We start from the raw sequence: 19,880 nt of genomic DNA, 5'->3' as shown, positions 1-19,880 counted from the left end.
ACTTTAGAGTCTTCATTGTGGTCTTGCTAACAAAGGCAGATGTGATAACCTCACACAGGAATGGGTTAGGAATGACTACTCCAGCTGTTCAAGTGTGGAAGTTCCCATGGCACACCCAAATAGAGTAGCTTCTTTAGCCTTGATCTGTCTGCACAATCCACTATACTAATGTACAGTGGTGGCATGGAAACATATAATTGAGCTACAAGGTGAAAAGTAGGGAAGGTAGCCAAATGCCATAAGACAGTCTCCTTGTTGTTAGGTGGGTGAGTGGGTTCTGTACATTACACATACTTGAAAACTATGTTGTAGCCTCGATTCCAGGCAGCCAAATGGGCCTTGCCCCTCGCCTTGTTTTGAATATCCTCTGAGACAATGTTTGGACATACATTGATAGATACATCATGTATCATTGTATGTAACCTCATCATGTACATTTTGTAGGACAGAGCATTTCGACAAAATCATCCCCTCACAGACAAGAATTAGGAGGTGGTTTTCTGCATGTCGTACCTCCTCTGGGGACCAGCCATATTCATCTCTTGCCAAGCGGCGTATAATCAAGGTTATTATGCGCATGCGTGTGAAAGCGCTGACAATTGGTATAAAAGTGGTATGTTCTCTGAAGCAAATCTATTAGCAGATTGCACTCTTAGCAGGTAGAGTTTCCAGCCATGGCTAGCTCGCAAAGCTTGTGTTCTGTGCTAATATTGTCTGTCTTCCTTCATACTGCAATTGGAGCTAGTGATGACCCCACCCTGGATGTCAGTAAGTGTCCTCAGTCTGTCAGCTTCTCTCACCATCCAAACTAAGCATTGAGCCAGGGCTTTTATTTACTTACAAACCTGCTATTTTATTAAATGTGCATGACTTCTCCTCCCTGCAGATCCTAATGCTCCAAAAACCAGAGGAAACAGATTTGCTCTGGCCTTCATGCAGAATCACGCACGAACTGCAGGAGTCACTCAACAGCAAATTGGTCTTTTCATCACCACTGAACAGGAGAGCTCACGTTTCACCCTAGAGACACGATGGCCGGGAGTGAGTGGAGCAGGATTCACTGAGACCTCTCCTGGATCTGGGCTATGGTCTCGCACGGAAATCGCTCGACGAGGAGACTTCACTTTTATTAATCTGCCGGCAGGAACGAATGGCCAACCAGACATAGCCGTGCAAAACAATGGAGAAACCGATGAAGCTGAAAGACAAAAAGGATTGTTTATAACAGCAGAAAATGCAAACGATGAGCTCACTATATATGTGCTTAGTGATGAATTGGTCTCCACAGATGCGTACATGGCTATCAACTGTGTTGAGTTTCCAGGTGCGACAGATTACAAGTACTTCATCTTTTCATCTGATGTATTTGGAGGAGAACGATTTGAGAGTCGATTTCTCTTTACTCCTTGTCAAGATGATACTACTGTCAGTGTACAAGCCTCCCAAACTCAAACCCATCCCGCTTGGGTGCTACCAAGTTCTGGCAACCCAAGTGCTCGAGTCGAAGCAATGTATGGGAGGGCTTTCAATCGTTTTGACACTGTGATGATTAGCAATCTTGACGATCTTACCGGCTCTATCATCACTTCTGACAAGCCATTGGCTGTATTTTCTGGACATCAATGTGGAACTCCTACTGATGATGGAACTTGCGACTATCTTGTAGAACAATTGCCACCTCATCCAACATATGGTGACCTGTTTTTCATGGCTCCCTTTGCTGTCAGACAAAGCGGTGAACTGTACAGAATTGGCTCCCTTGGGGCTGGAGCACAAGTAACAATCAATTGTGAGTGTTTACCAAGTTCTGCTGATGGGAATAATCGAGTTGGACTGGTTAGTGCTGGAAATGGTGTTTACACGGCCACAGTGGGTGCAGGACAATACGCTGAGTGCCAGACACCTCAGAATTCTCAGACCTATTGTTGTGTTACGTCCTCTCAACCCGTTACTATGGCTGCTTACACACTTGGAAACTTGATTGACAACCTTCAAAACATTCAGGATCCACCACTTCCTTTTAATCCGATTGGAGATCCAGCTCTCGTTTATATACCACCAGCTACCTCCTATTTGAATAGTTATAGTCTCAGTACAGCCAAAAATTTGACTACTCAGTTTCAGGGATTTATAAGCTACATCTTGCCCACTCGCATCTTTGATAATTCCCCACAAGATCGGCAGAGGTTTCGTGTAAATGGAGAAACATACATTCCCGACCAATACGAAGCTATCAACTGTTTAGTAGGTGGTTCAAATGAGGTGTGTGCTTACGGAGCTACCAGATTTTTGGGTGTTGGTAATTTTGACCTTTCTTACGACAACATTGAAGGTGGAGCATTCTGGGGATTTACATATGGCTACGCTCGAGAGGTTTCATTTGCTTATCCTTTGGCTTTTGAAATGGAGCCAGTTGGATGTAAGTTCCAGAAAATTCTTGTGATATTTTTATGCATTTTTCTCTTTGTTTATTCAGTGGCCTGGATTCGAGCAGTGGATCTAGTTGTACTGGAAACTGTTGGAACGGTTGATCTCATGTTTAGTATCACCCGTGGTGATCAGTCAGGGCGTAGTAGAGCATTTGCTGACACTCAAGACCTCTCAGCCATAGAAGGTATTTAGTTCGTACCATTACGCAGTAAAGTCTTGTTATTGTTTATTGTTTATTGCTAATCAATGACTTCCATGCAGGTTCTGATTATAATGATCCTCAGCCACAAAATAATGGTGGGCCCACTCAAAATGGCAACCTGCGATGGAGAGCTGGTGACACATTACCTCGTGTTCCATACGTAGTCACTATTTTGGATGATGACACTCCAGAGCCAGTGGAAGTGGTGGAGGTGATTGTGCAGTGTGTTGCAGGAGAGAACTGCTACCTGCCCAGAACTCGGTACACCATAACCATTATTGATGATCAAGGTGAGTGTCACTTCAAGGTGGTGGCTACTACCATAGCAACAAGTTTCTTTGTAGTGGCCCCACATGAAAGCCACTCGTATTGTTTGGTGGTAATAATGACAGCTGTGGCCATGGGGAGAATGTAATTGTGGGACAATAAGCTTGGCAACCAACAGATGGGCTGTGGTTTAGTAAGAACACAAGCAGATGGTTGTGGTCATATAATTATATGATTATAGATTATCCTTTGATGTATCATCACTCTAGTTTCCTGGAAACAGTTTTATTATTAGTTTAAGTGGCAGGACTACTAAACATGTAAGCGTGCTGCTCTTGTAATTACTAGTAACCACACAAGCAGATGGTTGTGGTCAGTGCTATACTTTGATGTACCATCTAAAGCTACACTCTAGTTTCCTGGGAAACAGTATAATTATTATTATTAGCTTATAGTGGAAGCTAGGCACACACTAGAATGCTATACTTTGATGTACCCTCTGAAGCTAACTCTAGTTTCCTGGAAAACAGTATCATTATTATTATTAGCTTATAGTGGAAGCTAGGCACACACTAGAATGCTGGCTACTAAACATGCAAGGGCGCGTGCATGCATTCAGTTGCTCTTGTGAGTGTGTTTACAGGGTGTCATAGCATTCTGCATGTGTTTGAGCATAACATTGATTATTGTTAGCCAATGAATATAGTGCATGGATCGACGTTATTACCTTACGGGCCTTGTGGGATAATGATCAAGATTACTGCCCATCCCCTTATAGGTGCCTGTCTTGACCTACCTCCTTTCTCTGGTGGTTCCATCTCATACGACTTTGAGTTTTTCTCAGAGATTAATGGTCGACCATACGGAACAGTTGCCACGTACATGTGTGATACTGGAAGTATAACGGGAGAACCTACAAGGACTTGTGAGAATGGAGTGTGGTCAGGAACTGAACCAAGCTGCGGGGCGGCAAGTAAGTAGACCCATGCACTGTCAGTAGTTTGGCATCCTATATACATGATCATATTTTACTGCCATTATTATACTATGAAGGAATGATGACTTTGCTTCCCTGCAGATCCGGTTGTGATTATGTTCAGTAGGGCCACGTTCTCCTTTGGTGAGAGTGATGGACAAGGCTTCGTGGAGATAGTGGCAAACATGGCTCCCACTCAAGGCCTTGACTTCATAGTCACCGGAGGTAAGTAGCTCATAGTGTGAATTGTGTCAGTGTACAATTATTATAATGAGCATTTTCATGCTTTTAAGAGCTATAATTTAAAGCCTCTTTGCACATTTATTACTTGATACACTAATCGTTATTGCAGGCCCCAGCACTCAAGACTTTGTGGTTGTGTCGGCAGCTGGTCTTTCTGGTCGGTTCACACTCTCTGCCGGGCAGACGTCCGTCCGAGTGCCGTTCAACATCAATAATGATGAGGTTGGTCTGGAGGATCTGGAGATGTATTTGGCATTTCTCTCCCTCACCTCTGAGGCTATGGCCGCTGGACACTCTTTGGGAGCTCTAACTCAAGCCACCGTGTCAGTCACGGACGATGATGGTATATCTATACACTATAAATATATACTTACACATTGTCTTTGGACACTCTAGCTATGATGTTGTGTACACACTGTGCAATGAAGACTGTGTCATTTTATTCTCTTTGCAATCAAATTAATTGTAACGGGAAGACTGGCTATCATCTAGCTACAAACAAATGATTAATTATTGTTCTAATGGAATGTCAATATGCCCACACAGCTGTTGATGTGAGTGTGGGTCAGACAGCGTACAGTGTTCAAGAATCTGACGGCTCAGTCACTCTCTCCTATGTACTCAACCGAGAGGCTGTCAGAGACGTGTCATTTGATGTCATCAACACTGACGGAACAGCCACTGGTGGTGGTATCGGTACGTATGTCTGCAATACTTAGTGATGACCGTTGTTAAGATTAGGGTCAGCGCCAAACTATCTCTGCAGTGCCAAAACTAATTTTCTCGATCCCTTTGTAGATTATGTCTCTGCTGGCTACTCTCTGAACATTCCTGCTGGTCAAACTGGTGTGACCAGAAGTGTTACCATAACAATGGACAATCTAGGATTTGAAGGAGACGAGAACTTTGTCAACACTATATCCACCATCAGCACTGTTGGTGTGGGGGCGGGTGAACCTGATGCCACGGTTACCATTCAAGACTCAGATGGTACGTTGCTTTCATCTTGTATGTAGCTAGGAAGAAATCACGTTTTGTTGGTCAATAGAATGATCACAGATTAATGTATAAGCAAACCACCGTGTAACATAATCTGTAGCTTGGTTTATCTTGAACTCGATTTTATAATATTGATTATCAATTGTGTTAATTTTTGCAGCTATTCAGATTATGTTTAGCATGGCGATATTCTCGTTTGCTGAGAATGTTGAGGGTGGTCAAGGCTTTGTGGATATCGTGAGCAACATACCAGCTGCACAAAGCTTCACATTCAACGTTAATGGAGGCCCCAGCACTCAAGACTTTGTGGTTGTGTCAGCAGCTGGTCTTCCTGGTCAGGTGACATTCCCTGCTGGCCAGATGTCCGTCCGAGTGCCGTTCAGCATCAATAACGACGAGGTTGGTCTGGAGGATCTGGAGAACTATTTGGCATCTCTCTCCCTCACTTCTGAGGCTATTGCCGGTGGAGTATCTCTGGGAGCCATCTCTCAAGCTGATGTGCAAGTGGTGGATGATGACGGTATGTGGAGCTTGTACGTAGTTGTTAATGGCAACACAACATGCACAGCTGCACGTATACTGAGTTGATATTCACACACTGGGATTTGTTGCAGTAATTATTGCAGTCACAATTAACATTGTACAAGTACTAGCCTATAGCAACTGTCAGTATAATTATTGTTGCAAATGCTCACTCAAATTGCGTTGTGCTATTACTGTGTTATAGCTCTACAATATAAATGTGTGGTTATATTATGCAGAGGTCAGTGTGAGTGTGGGTCAGACAACATACAGTGCTCAAGAATCTGACGGCTCAGTCACTCTCTCTTATGTGCTCAACCGAGAGGCTGTCAGAGACGTGTCATTTGATGTCATCAACACTGATGGAACAGCCACTGGTGGTGGTATCGGTACGTATGTCTGCAATACTTAGTGATAACCGTTGTTAAGATTAGGGTCAGTGCCAAACTAATGTGTTAAATCTCTGCAGTGCCAAAACTAATTTTCTCAATCCCTTTGTAGATTACAACTCTGCTGGCTACTCTCTGAACATTCCAGCCGGTCAAACTAGTGTGTCCAGAACCGTTTCCATAACAATGGATGGCGTAGCAGGAGAGACACCCCCTGAAACCTTCAGTAATTCTATCAGTTCGATCAACACAGATAGTGTAGTCGCTGGTCCAGCCGAGGCTACTGTCCAGATCCTGGATTCAGATGGTAAAGATTACTAAAACTATTTTCTTGTATAACTGAATGCATAATTATCGTAAAGCAGATAGTATTCAAAGGTCTAAATGTTGGCTATAATTACACCAACTGTATGTGGTATATATATACAACCCCACATTTTTACAACGTGTTGCACTTCCATAAAATTATGTATAATAATGGTGCTAGATTGGCCTCTTGCATGGTTATAGCTTTGCCTAGCTATAATCCCTTTATTCTGAGCTAGTGTATATGCTCGCACTTTAATTAATGTGTTTCCTCCCACCACCAGAACCAGTTGCGGTGTCATTCGGAGAAATTGAATACAACTTTGTTGAGAACGAGGTTACAGGCACTATTCGAGTGGTGACCTCAAGACCCTCTCCTGTTGACTTCTCATTTACTGTTACTGCACGTACGTTGTCATAGCTACTGTCGTTTTTAGAGTATATAAGTGCAGCAACAAAATTTAATTATCACTCACACACACACACACACACATTCACACCCACTCACACACTCACACACACACACACTCACACTCACACACCCACTCACCCACCCACTTACACACACAGCTCTCAGTGATACCCAGTTCATAGCCCCATCTGGTGGATCCATTGATCGCACTGCGACCTTTCCAGCCGGTACCAGTTCGTTTGACATCACATTTCCCATTAATGATGATGTTGTTGCCCTTGAGGCGGTGGAGGAACTAATTGCCACGCTGAGCCTTAACAATGTACCCACTGGAGTGGAACTCGGCACGCCCAGTGTGACTGTTATCAGGATACAAGATAATGATGGTGAGTGTGATTATGAGTGCATGTGTGTGGGTGTGGGTGAAGACACTCACCTTGTTTCTAATGACATGAGAGTTAGCGATGGATAATGTGAAAGTGTACATGTATGTATTTTGGTGTATGCATGATTGTATGGTCTCATTCCCCGTATGGTTAGCGTCATTAGTTACAGCAGAGGTATTATTTTAACAATTAAATTTTAACTAACACTGCTATGACAAATTTATTGCTTATTTTCTCTGTTTTATAATAATTATAACACATTTTGCAAAATACAATAAGAATGCAAGAAATTGGTAAGGACCGCGTGTGTAAAAACCGGCTATCAGGCCGCACGTACCATAACATACATACATACATACATACAGAGAAATTGTCTACCGAGGTCAATAAGATAGGGCTCGCTACGCTCGCCCCAATAACACATTTTTATTGACCTCCCCAGAATTTTCTGTTGGTTTTGTCAATGACCAAGTTCCTGTTTCTGAAAGCGATGGTAGTGTTACCCTCAACATTGTGAGCACTCCAGCAGCTCGTCCGGTGGAAATCACTGTTATCACTCAAGATATTATTGGCGGAGTAAGACCAGCAACGGCTGATGTTGGTAAGATATTTATTACACAGTGAAGTCTGTCTATTTTGGTCACGCTATAAAGCAAGTACTCTACATGGTAATCATATAATACAGCCAGCTGGTTATGCTCGGAGGCCAAAGTCTCCATAATTATAGCTTACAATAATTATTCAGCATGGCCCCAAGTGAATAATAAGTATTCAGTGTACTAGTTGTATGTGCATGACTCAGATAAATGGGGAGTGTTAATTGGAGCTAAGTGTTTGTTGTATCAGCGTTGGTACAGGCGTAACTGTTCTACCATGCAAGGGTGACCGTTATGGACAGGTTTCAATGCTATACTGAGTCGGTGTGTAGATTAGCAAGCAAGCATTTGTGTTTCTCTTTCAATTTCTCCCTACTGTGTACAAGTACGGTTGTTGCATGCAATATTTAGCCACTTACAATGCTTTTCCACTGCATACACAGACTACAACATTACTATGGCGGAGATAACCATCCCAGCGTTTACTACATCCACTGACTTCACCGTGGGGATTATCACTGATAACGTTGTTGAAGGTGATGAAGTCTTCCGAGCTGTAATAGTTGGAGCTGCAGCTGACGAGGAACCATTGCCCGTTAGCCAGCCCCAGAGTGAGGTCACTATTGTAGACGATGATGGTGAGGGTTAATGAGTCATTTCAATATAGCAACGTTTTTGTTTGCCTACAACTTTAGTTAGGATTGTTCAATTTTTGAAGTACATATATTCCATATGATTATAGGTTTCTCTGAAAGCCCTTTCAAACAATGTGTGTTACTATGTTTTGCGGTGATCCATGACTGCCCATAACTCTAGTTTGTAAATATTCAATTTAAAAAAAAGTTAACGATTTTTGTTGTGGTATGCATCTTGCAGTGGTGAGTGTCAGCTTCACCATGGCAACCTTCTCTTTTGACGAGGGATCTGGAACTGGCTCTGTAACTATTGTCAAGAATGGTGTCACCAACTTCCCGTTCGATATCAGAGTAACTGGAGGTTCGTGTTATTTGTGTTGTATGTACATGCAGCCTAGAAATACTAAATTGCATAATTATACATGCATGCATGTACAGTGTGTTTACATAATTATTTACACAGGTCCCAGTACACAGACTGGCATCATGGTGAATGCAGGTGGTATTGATAGCACTATCACATTCCCTGCCGATCAGCAAATGATCACAATCAACTTTCCTATTGGTGATGATGATTTAGGACTTGAAGTGTTGGAGCGATACATTGCCAACTTGGAGATCATTGGTTCTACCAGTGGAGTCATTCCCGGGACGATCACTTCCGCTGAGGTGCAAGTGAGAGATGACGATGGTAAGGATATTTGCTCACCATAATTATATAACTATCGAGTGTAGCTATTCACAATCCCCCACATCCTCTCCACACACACCCACCCACCCACCCACCGACCCACACACACACACACACACACACACACACACACACACACACACACACACACACACACACACACACACACACACACACACACACACACACACACACACACACACACACACACACACACACACACACACACACACACACACACACACACACACACACACACACACACACACACACACACAGAGGTGTCAGTTGGATTCAATGTTGACTCAGTGACAGTGGAAGAAAGTGATGGAATGTTTAGAATGTGTGTGAGTTTGAACAGACCTGCCGCTGAGAATATCATTGTCTCCTTGGGAACACAAGACGGCTCTGCTATAGATGGACAAGGTGTGTGAGACGTACCCTGTTTTGCAAGTCAATTAACATTATTAGTCCTCCGCACATGACACCTAACCCCCTCACACACACACACGCACACATACACACACACACACACACACACATACACACACACACACACACACACACACACACACACACACACACACACACACACACACACACACACACACACACACAGATTACACACACACACACACACACACACACAGATTACACCTCCTCCTCCATTCCCTCTGAGCTACTGATAGCAGCTGGTGAGACGGAGGCATGCTTCACGGGTGACGTAATCGAGGATGGAACACCAGGCGAGGGTACAGAGTCCTTCACCATAGTTATCACCGGAGTGGATCAATCTGGAGTAACCATCTCTAGGGAAACAACTCAAGTTATTATACAGGACAGCGATGGTCAGTATCTTTGCATAATGTGCTTCATAAGGATAGCTGTTTCAAAAATTATATTAAAGTACGCATGTACGTGAATTAAGTAAATACACTTTGACCCCCAAAACATGGTTAGTTTGTGTGCATGGTAGTAGCCTGCCATGGTTGGGCCTGTTTGTGTGTTTGACTCTATTAACGTTAGACACATAGCAGGCATAAGTTGTTAATCCTAATAATTGTAGAAAGGCTATAATCCAATTTTTGAATGCGCAATAGCGTATAGTTTTGCGCTTGACTTAGATCTACATAGATCCCGGTTTGTTCAATTTACTACTGAAATTACCATCATATACACACAGATGGTTCTTGCGATGCACTACCTGGTATTGATAATGGAGTGATATCGTACAATATTGACAAACTGGATAACTTCCCTGATGGCACTGTGGCCACCTACACCTGCAACAGTGGTTACATACTGATAAACGGAGACTCAATGAGAACCTGTGATGTACAAGTAGGCTCTGGCCTCGGAAGCTTTGGTGGAATTGAACCAGAGTGTATCCGTACGTTACTTGCACAAATACTATAAGTACATTTAATAATTATAATTATATACATGCAGCTGTTTGCGATGAGCTTGGTATGATAGCCAATGGAGTGATTGTCTACACTGGTGACATGACTGCTCCTCACGATGTTGGAACTGTGGCCACCTACAGCTGTAACCCAGGTTATGAGCTAGTGATAAATCCAGGCTCTGAGATGAGGTCTTGTGAGGATGCTGGTGATGGTAGCGGCGGTAGATTCAGTGGACAAGCTCCAACTTGCGAACGTAAGATATAAATAATTATTCTGATTAACAAAATTCACATTAACTGCTTTCTCTCTGTAGCTGTTTGCAATATGCTTCCAATGATAACCAATGGAGTGATTGTCTACAATATTGACATGACTGCTCCTTACGACGTTGGAACTGTGGCCACCTATAGCTGTGACCCAGGTTATGAGCTAGTGATAAATCCAGGCTCTGAGATGAGGTCTTGTGAGGATGCTGGTGATGGTAGCGGCGGTAGATTCAGTGGACAAGCTCCAACTTGCGAACGTAAGATATAAATAATTATTCTGATTAACAAAATTCACATTAACTGCTTTCTCTCTGTAGCTGTTTGCGATATGCTTCCAATGATAACCAATGGAGTGATTGTCTACAATATTGACATGACTGCTCCTTACGACGTTGGAACTGTGGCCACCTATAGCTGTGACCCAGGTTATGAGCTAGTGATAAATCCAGGCTCTGAGATGAGGTCTTGTGAGGATGCTGGTGATGGTAGCGGCGGTAGATTCAGTGGACAAGCTCCAACTTGCGAACGTAAGATATAAATAATTATTCTGATTAACAAAATTCACATTAACTGCTTTCTCTCTGTAGCTGTTTGCGATATGCTTCCAATGATAACCAATGGAGTGATTGTCTACAATATTGACATGACTGCTCCTTACGACGTTGGAACTGTGGCCACCTATAGCTGTGACCCAGGTTATGAGCTCGCAATAAATCCTGGCTCTGAGATGAGGTCTTGTGAGGATGCTGGTGATGGTAGCGGTGGTAGATTCAGTGGACAAGCTCCAACTTGCGAACGTAAGCTATTACATGATCAGCAGGTATCAATCAATCGTATTGAAACCACAAAAGAAAGTACAAATAGGGTAAAATACCATCGACTCTTAGTTAATAGAACTATAGTGTTTGTACCCTATAAGCACCTTATAATTGATTCATGCAGCTTTATTCTCCCTGCAGCACAATGCCCCCCTCTGCCAGAGATAGCCAATGGAATGATCACTTATCTTCCTGATAACACTCCTGATTACGACGTCGGAACTACGGCCATTTACATTTGTGAAGATGGATTTACTCTCAGTGGAGATGTAACTAGAGATTGTCAATCTGACAGAACATTCTCTGGCATGGAACCTGTATGCTCTAGGATTCGTGAGTGGACTACTTTAATATTACTCTTCTATTTGTAGTATATAAATATTCTTCATGCATGGTATATAATACTTATTCCTTTCCAGCTGTGTGCGCTGACTTGCCTGCCATCGACAATGGAGTAATTTCTTACAGTTCTGCTGACATGCCACGGCCGATAGGGACAGTCGCCTCATACGCTTGCAATGATGGCTTTAACCTCGACGGCCCAGACAGCAGAACTTGTGTGGAGAATGCTGGCTCAGGAATGTTCGATATGACAGCACCAACTTGCATTCGTAAGTTTATCAGCAATACATCAAAGTAGTGCACAATATTAAATGACTGCTCCCTTTCACAGAAATCACCTGTGATGATCTACCAGCTTTGGACAATGCAGTCATTAGCTACAGCAGTTCCATCTCCCCTCGACCGGTAAACACTGTAGCCACTTATGAATGTGTGGATGGGTATACTTTGGAGGGTTCCGTCACAAGGACTTGTCAGGAAGATGAGATGTTTGATGGAGAGGAACCTCGCTGTGTCTTGACACGTAAGTGGACTCTTTCGTTAAATTTCTTAAATTTCTGACTTGTATAGGTAAATCAAAATTAAATTTCTTTCTTGTCTTCTCCTAGCTGTTTGCGTTGAGCTGGAGCCCCTTGTGAATGGAGGCATTGATTACGGTGGTAGAAATGAACCCTTCTCAGTGGGTACTGTGGCCACTTACTTCTGTAACACTGGCTACGCTCTTGTTGACGGACCTGATAGCAAAACTTGTGTGGAATCAGACGAGGGAACTGGAGTATTTGACCCACCACAAACACCAACCTGCGACCGTGAGTAAATTAATTTAAGTGTAGGGAGATTATTAGTTCATTTTCAGCAATTAAGAACATTTTTACTCCAATGGATGTTAATTTATTTTTTCTGCAGCTGAATGTGATCAGATCTTTGTTCCACCGAATGCGATTGTGACCTACAACACTGATCCTGTCCCACCATTTCCTGCTGGAGCTTTAGCTATGTTTGAATGTGTCGAAGGGTTTAGTCCAGTAACTACTAGCCCTGGACAACCCACTACATTCCCACTACCCGGTGAGCTGATCTTGCTCGAGTGTGGGGAGATAATAGAAGGAGAGGGCGGAGAGTTTGTGAGGAACGGAACATCATCCCAAATTGAACTCAACTGCACACGTAAGTTAGTATACTCAGTGGCGTGTACAATGGGGGGCTTTGGGGGCTTGAGCACCCCCCTGTCCTCCCAGACAACCATGAAACTAATCGTATCACTCAGTAGCTAGCTAGCTAACTGTGCAGCTCCGAGGGGTCCGACACTCCGTGAAATCTTGTACACCTACTTTTGAAATCTTTTGAAATCTCATGAAATCCCGAATTCTTGAAATCTCTGAAATCTCTGAAATCCCACCTTTGGCCTCATTTTCCGTAATCTTATTGTAATCTCAGTGTCAGCCTTGACTAGATGGGCGTGGCCTGCCTACAAAAAGGGGACGGGCACGCCCATCTATGCCTTGATTGCATCTGCTCACAGTGCAAGTGCTAGTGCAAGTGCTAGTCATGCTAGTGCATCCATGACCGAGGTGCATGACTAGTGCAAGTGTTGAATGACGGTAGAACTTTCAATCTTCAACCCCAGTGATGCTCTGTGAAATCTCTGAAATCTTTGTGAAATCTCGAGATTTTGACATCTTGTACGCTAAAAATTACAGTGTCGGACCCCTCGGTGCAGCTCTATCTCATTGACACAACGATTACAAGTCATGACCACGCCCAATTGAGCATGTGCAATCAGTATTGCCATTCCAATGTTGTTATGTAATGCTAATTGCATGCATAATAGATCCTCTGCACTATCCCAGTCACCTCTTGCTCCACTGAGAGATACTGAGAAGCAATGACTAACACTAGAATGACTGGACATCCCCATTGTGATTGACCAGTTTGCTAGGATGTACCCCAGAAGAATAGTGCATGGAGATCCTATAAGATGACTGACTCATAATTATGTCTTATTATCATGCTATGCATGCATTAGATCCCATTTGAGTGTATTTAGCAAGGAACTATGAGCTATAGTACCGGTACTATAGATTACTCTGGGCTACAAACTACAACATTATACATTATATTGTCATTTACAAGAAGATACACAGAAAAATTATTGTAGCTAGATGCTTTGTCTAGTAACATAGTAACAGAACTAGAATGGAAGAGAGAAGCTCTAGAGGAGAATAGTAGGAGCCGCTCTTTTCTTGGGCAGTGTGCTGTACTTTTTTGCTGCAAGGCTGCATGGGGGAGGAGCTGGATGTATGAAAGATACGCCGCAATAAATGCGGGGGCGTAAAATCGCGCGCGGCTCCATTTTTTTTTCTGTACTTTTGAGCACCCTCCTGCTTCAATCTCTAGAAACGCCCCTGATACTATAGCTAGTTCTGTGAAGCCTTCTAGTACATACATGTATGTATACGTACGTAGGAATGTTTTCTTAGCTATGAACCCTTATTGACAATAATTATATGTAAGACGTATAGTTATTAACCCACACACAACACACATCACAGGTGATTGTGAAGAACTCCCAGCTATACTCTATGGGATGATCTCGTACTCTCCTGACATGACGGCTAACTACTCTGCTGGAACAGTGGCCACTTACACATGTAACGATGGATTTGAACTGGTACCAGGAGTGGGCAACTCAATGAGGACTTGCCTACCACTGGAACAGATGCCGGGTGATGATCTTAGGTCAGAATTTGATGGAGAGGAACCAAGATGTGTTCGTAAGTGCAGCGATAAAATCAGCAATCTATTTTGTAATAATTGGTTTTCATGAGAATATTCGTTTTTCTCCATAGCCGTATGCATGGAGCTTGTGACGATACCCAATGGAATGATCTCGTACTCTCCTGACATGACTGCTCCATATTCTGTGGACACTGTGGCCACTTACACTTGTAACGATGGTTTCCAATTCGTGGCTGGAGTGGGTGATCAGATGAGAACTTGCACAGAAGTGGTAGAGAGTGAAAGTACAGTAGTTTCAGGGGCAGAATTCAGTGGCTTGGCTCCAAGCTGTCAACGCATTCGTGAGTTCAACTGCACACATCAGTATCACAAAACTCAGGTAGCTAGCTTTATACACAGCTATCGTTTGCTTGCTATAATACCGCTGTCAACGCATTCGTGAGTTCAACTGCACAGATCAGTATCACAAAACTCAGGTAGCTAGCTTTATACACAGCTATCGTTTGCTTGCTATAATACCCAGGTGAACATCCTTAATATTTATTTATCATTATTTCCTACAGCCACTGACATGACAATCTGCACCATAGCTGACCCGTTGATGGTGTCTCCGTTCACACGTTCCACCAGCTACACATTCATGGGTACGTGTGAACACGCCCTCCTCCAGTCATGTGACGACAGCGTGGACTTCATGGTCCGCACTGACTTCCTCACAGACAGTATGGATAACGGAGCTGTCGGAGTTTTCTTTGTGAGTGGATTTGAGGGACTTACCTCTTAATTAGAACATACAGTGTAATCGGTTATGCTCCGCATATTTATTTCCTCTGACTGTCTTAATAATTACAGAATGAAGCTTGGTGGATCAGTCGAGAGGACGGTAGTTACGAGAGCTCTGAAGCAGCATCGTCGGTATCCGGGGTACCTGGTCGTGAAACAACAGTGTATGCAGACTCCAATGTTGAGGTAGAGAGAGGTGACAATTACACTGAGATCAGAGTGGGTGGAGGAATCGGAGTCAACGTCCGACACAATTATGGTGAGTTGTTATTCGTAGCGTAAGGTCATTGTATGATACTGTTTCTTATTATTTCTTAGGTGACCCTTCTTCAATAATTGTGACTGTGGTTACTGGTAGCTCACTGGGGGAGACGTGTGGATTGTGCGGAACTCAGACTGGAGACCTGAGGCGTAGCGACGGAACCATCGCTGACATCACTGACAGGGCACAAGTGGAGGCCTTCACAATGGACTACCTCACTCCTGCCGATCAGCAAGCCCTCCGTCCAATCAGAAGAGAGTGCAGTGAGTATAATTATATCTTGCAATGTATATTTATAGTAAGTGCATTGTGACCTCAGTCCAGCGTCAACGTTATGTGTGCATATCATGATATATTCATTTGTTGCAGGCATGATTCGCAATGACACCATCATTGGAGATCCTCTGTACTCCGCCTCTCTCACTAAATTGAACGGTGGACCCGACAATCTCTGTTACGAGGTCCGAGGGAGTGATAGTCAAAACTATAATCTGATCTCTGACGAGTGTGTGAGTGTAAACGCCCTCTATCAAGCTATGGACATTCCTGAATTTGGCAACATTATGGGAACTATTGGTGTACGGGCAGCTACTAATGATCAACGATGCTACAATATTCGTGTTGAGAGAGAAGGTTGTAGAGCGTTGGTATCAGGTGGTGTGGCAGAGCCAGCTGTGATCGAGTCTACCTTTGCAAGCGGAGGTATCTCTGTTCGTAGGTATCCCAACAGGGTTCGAATTTCTACCCCTAACTGCGACCAGGTGACACTTGTTATGTGGGTGCGTTGTGTGACTAGAGAGGGTCAGGACATGCTCGACTTTGCTGTGTCTCGTGGAGCTAACCTCCGACCAACTTCTCACGGCTTGTTGGGTGAGTATTAGTGGTCCCAGGTTGTGAGTTATCTGCATGTGTACTTCCAATATTCACCTAGCTGTTAGAATTAACTCTATTATATAATCTGCAACTCTTCAATAATCATTATTAATTTTATATCCTAAATTTCTCCATGCAGGTCAATTCTGGAACATTCCCGTGATTTCCTCCAACATTACCGGCGGCCCCTTCTACATAGTGACCGTTAACCCAGACGACTCTTTTGCTAGATCGTTCACGGCAGAGGTTTTGTCTCGTACTTGGGACAAGAGACGAGAGTCGTGTCTCTATGCTGGCAACTCCCAGGGTGGTGCATACAACGAGCTTCAAGACTCCTCCTTCCCAGCAGACAGTGTTATCCAGGGCAGGTTCAGCGATTATCAAACAACTGGGCTCTATGCTACAGTTTGGACATACTATAAATTCTCGCCGTCCGCGTGCCCAATTAATTAACTAATTCAAAAACTCAAAACATTTGAACAGCTATAGCTAGCACTGGATTGCTTAGAGCAAACGTTATGTTTTTGTAGACCAGCTTATTTTTACAATTTGTAGTGATTTGATATGTTTTCTACAATTATAAACTTTCTATGTGTATAATATACAATAATAATTATTGTTTATAATGATAATTATGTGCAACTTTTAGTGATTAATAATGATGTGTTCACACCGTATAATTATACATCCAAACTAACTGACCTACAATAATTGGAGTACATACTTATAAAAATAGCTACTAAAGTTCACACATCAAAAGGTCTGCCTACAGCATTGTCGTCAAGTTCCTTCATTTTCTCTTTCCATACTTTATTCATTGTATTGGACAAAACGTCCGGTAGATGGTCTCGGAACATTTCAGGCGATACGTCAATCGAATCAAAGCTATATCTCGAGCACCAGTTTGTCACAACTTGTCGAGAATCACAGAAACAACGTTTGGTGGAATCCATATACACAAGGTGGATGATTCTCCCTGGGGGGTAGAGAGGGATCAGTCGTTGCTCTGCAGCCTGTAGCTCGTTCAAGCTGTTCTCAGGGCTTGGTATAGTCGACCTCACAGGCAGAGCAAGGGATGAAAGATGTGGTACAATCAATGGAGTGAAATCAATATCAGTTCTTTCGACGACTCGTATTCGGTTACGGCATTTCAAATTTTCCTCCGCCTCCTCGCTAACCAATGGGCTGTGTTCTTCTTGGTCTTCGTCTCCATCGGTTTCCGAGAGTGCAGTGGGCGATGGGCTACGTCTATGACGTTGACTATGTTGCTCGAACATTAGCGAGCGACCAAAACAATTTGAAAGAGTCTCTAAAATTCCCTCCATAAGAATTTGACACTTTGGTTTGCGACAAGATTCCAATACACGCACCAAATCAGACTTTAGTTTGACGGTATTGGCAAAATTCAAACGAGCCGCAAAATCCTTTCCAAGAGTAACAGATGTGACAAAATCCTCTGTGAAAATAGCTGCAGCTTCGTTAAGTAGAGCGCCGGTGGGAGAGTAGCAGTAACATGTGAGGTCAGGGTACTTCTGCTTAAGTAGAATCGACAGAATACAGGCACAGCCTGAGCCGAGGGAATGACCAACTATGACGAGTTTGTAGCTGCTAGCTCGATTGAAAGCCGTCTCCAAGCATCCATTTTCTTCTAGTTCCTCCATAACTGATTGCACTGTCTTTAGCATTCCCTTGTGAACTAGGAAATCGGGATAATTTGGCAGCGGTATTGGTTTGGTACTGGCCGTTAGATCAGTCACTACATCTTGAAACGATAGAGTTCCTCTGAAAGCAATCACAATCGATTGCATTTCGTGGTCCAAACAAACTAAAAATGGCACTTTGAATAGCGAGTTCTCGAAGGATGCGTATACTATATCTACATCATTGAGTTCAGTGATCTGCTGCAGCCCAGTCAGGTGACACATACAGCCGTAGTCTTTATGCACATTCGAATATCGGGACCTCTCTCCGCATTTCAAATGGTAACACAATTTGCAGACTCCACACAAGAGGTTCTGGTAGATGTAGAATGGCCATGTGTACATTCCTAGGGCATATTTAATGTAGTGGAGCAGGTTTTTAAATACAACACGATCCTCTTCGAAATTGAAATCAAACGATGCCAACATATTATCTCCGTCAGCTTCTGTTTCGTCGTTTCGGCCATTTGTCCGAAGCCGTGCTTCTTTCGCCAAATGTTCCCGTTGAAGTAAAATAAACCCGGCTGCAAGGTCTGACAGAACTACGTTGGTATCGCAAAACATGTGAGCAAACATTTCTGCAACCTCTCGATACGCAAGATGGTGGGTCTCGTCTCTACCGGCAACACAACACACAACTTTAAAACGTTTTTCCCAAACCGAGTGACTTAATCTCCATTGAGTTTCTACGACCGTTTCATCGACATCACCGTTTCTAACTCTCCTAGCAACAGGGTTATAGTTCACTTTAGCCGAGTAACAATGACAGGGATCAAGATATATAAAAATGGCCGCCACCAGGAAGACGATCAAAATCCAATTAGCAGCAACAGACAGTTGAACTAACAAAACAGCTTTAAACAAATCAGGACAATCAGTATTCGAAGGTAACTCTGTTTGAGACACATAAGCGAAAACAGTTCCAATTATCAGCAAAACGACCTCGATCAAAAACAATAAAAATCGGAAATGTAGTAAATGTACAATTGGGGCCCTTGGCTTGGTCCGCACAATGGTCCCCCTGGCACTGAAGCCGGTGATGCAGGCCTCGATGATAGTGATGAGAGCAAGCATGCAGAGCAGTGCTCCAGCTAGTCCACTCAGCAAGTGAGAGTCCTGACAGGTGAGGGCTTCTCGGAAGTATAGAGTCCCTCCAAGGATCCCGATAAATGCTGACATACGAAACAAAGTTGAGATAAGAGCAGGGAAGAACAGGTCATCACTTCCGAACTCCCAGGTACGGCCGAAGGCCACCAACGCTGGCATGCCTGAGGGGGGATAGAATAATGGTGGATTATCAGAGCTTTGTTTTAAAATACTCGTACATACGGTACATGTACAAGCATGTACGTGTGTCTACACAATAAAATGATATCGTAGCTTGCATGCTATGTTTACAGTATCATCTGACATAGTGTACAAGCGCTTAGTTTTATGTTGACTTACTGATGGTTGAAAGCAGTCCTAGTAGTTTAGAGTTAGAGTGTAATCACTTTGTTTATATTGAAGATCATAATTAATTAAGAAAACGGGAAAAGGTCGTGGTTATAACAAGCTGTTCCAACACATTGTAACTAGGGGAAAGGTCGTCATTATAACTAACATTAAATTGTTTCTCAATCTCAGAAAGTGGGCGG

The 19,880-nt window shown here is 43.2% G+C and overlaps 3 protein-coding genes across 5 annotated transcripts in view; 1 reads left to right on the top strand and 2 right to left on the bottom strand.

Moving 5' to 3' along the window:
- Positions 1-19,880, bottom strand: part of LOC135335843 (uncharacterized) — a gene marked incomplete in the record, with an annotated part of 743,773 nt that overhangs the window by 401,800 nt on the left and 322,093 nt on the right.
- On the top strand, positions 608-17,189 carry LOC135335846 (uncharacterized). 3 transcript variants are annotated; one of them, XM_064531433.1, is made up of 37 exons: positions 608-768; positions 887-2,419; positions 2,477-2,614; positions 2,692-2,922; positions 3,678-3,872; positions 3,978-4,100; positions 4,228-4,461; positions 4,665-4,814; positions 4,917-5,108; positions 5,278-5,637; positions 5,879-6,028; positions 6,141-6,335; positions 6,619-6,741; positions 6,905-7,132; positions 7,575-7,733; positions 8,172-8,366; positions 8,605-8,724; positions 8,827-9,054; positions 9,334-9,480; positions 9,705-9,902; positions 10,238-10,444; positions 10,504-10,713; positions 10,774-10,983; positions 11,044-11,253; positions 11,314-11,523; positions 11,686-11,877; positions 11,964-12,155; positions 12,218-12,409; positions 12,495-12,695; positions 12,793-13,053; positions 14,439-14,660; positions 14,736-14,966; positions 15,189-15,379; positions 15,478-15,667; positions 15,727-15,933; positions 16,040-16,540; positions 16,683-17,189. In XM_064531433.1, the coding sequence occupies exons 1-37, from the start codon at positions 675-677 to the stop codon at positions 16,994-16,996; spliced, it is 8,934 nt and encodes a 2,977-aa protein (XP_064387503.1). In that variant the 5' UTR covers positions 608-674; the 3' UTR covers positions 16,997-17,189. The 3 variants fall into 3 exon arrangements, with proteins under 3 accessions (XP_064387503.1, XP_064387505.1, XP_064387504.1); XM_064531435.1 differs by lacking the exons at positions 4,228-4,461; positions 4,665-4,814; positions 4,917-5,108 and having other exon boundaries at positions 5,404-5,637; XM_064531434.1 differs by lacking the exons at positions 4,917-5,108; positions 5,278-5,637; positions 5,879-6,028.
- On the bottom strand, positions 17,187-19,795 carry LOC135335937 (diacylglycerol lipase-alpha-like). Its single transcript, XM_064531658.1, has 2 exons — positions 19,690-19,795; positions 17,187-19,511 (listed from the first exon to the last, which is right to left on the bottom strand). The coding sequence occupies exon 2, from the start codon at positions 19,507-19,509 to the stop codon at positions 17,290-17,292; it is 2,220 nt and encodes a 739-aa protein (XP_064387728.1). The 5' UTR covers positions 19,510-19,511; positions 19,690-19,795; the 3' UTR covers positions 17,187-17,289.

The sequence above is a fragment of the Halichondria panicea genome, chromosome 5 (genome assembly GCF_963675165.1).
Source record: "Halichondria panicea chromosome 5, odHalPani1.1, whole genome shotgun sequence".
Taxonomy (NCBI): Eukaryota; Metazoa; Porifera; class Demospongiae; order Suberitida; family Halichondriidae; genus Halichondria; species Halichondria panicea.
This window is presented reverse-complemented; position numbering and strand designations above follow the sequence as displayed.

Bases quoted from the DNA above. Each gene is read 5' to 3' on its own strand.
- LOC135335937 (XM_064531658.1), bottom strand. From the start codon at position 19,509: ATGCCAGCGTTGGTGGCCTTCGGCCGTACCTGGGAGTTCGGAAGTGAT.
- LOC135335846 (XM_064531433.1), top strand. From the start codon at position 675: ATGGCTAGCTCGCAAAGCTTGTGTTCTGTGCTAATATTGTCTGTCTTC. The intron at 10,714-10,773 runs GTAAGATATAAA...TTCTCTCTGTAG, and splicing joins ACAAGCTCCAACTTGCGAAC to CTGTTTGCAATATGCTTCCA. The intron at 14,967-15,188 runs GTGAGTTCAACT...TATTTCCTACAG, and splicing joins TCCAAGCTGTCAACGCATTC to CCACTGACATGACAATCTGC.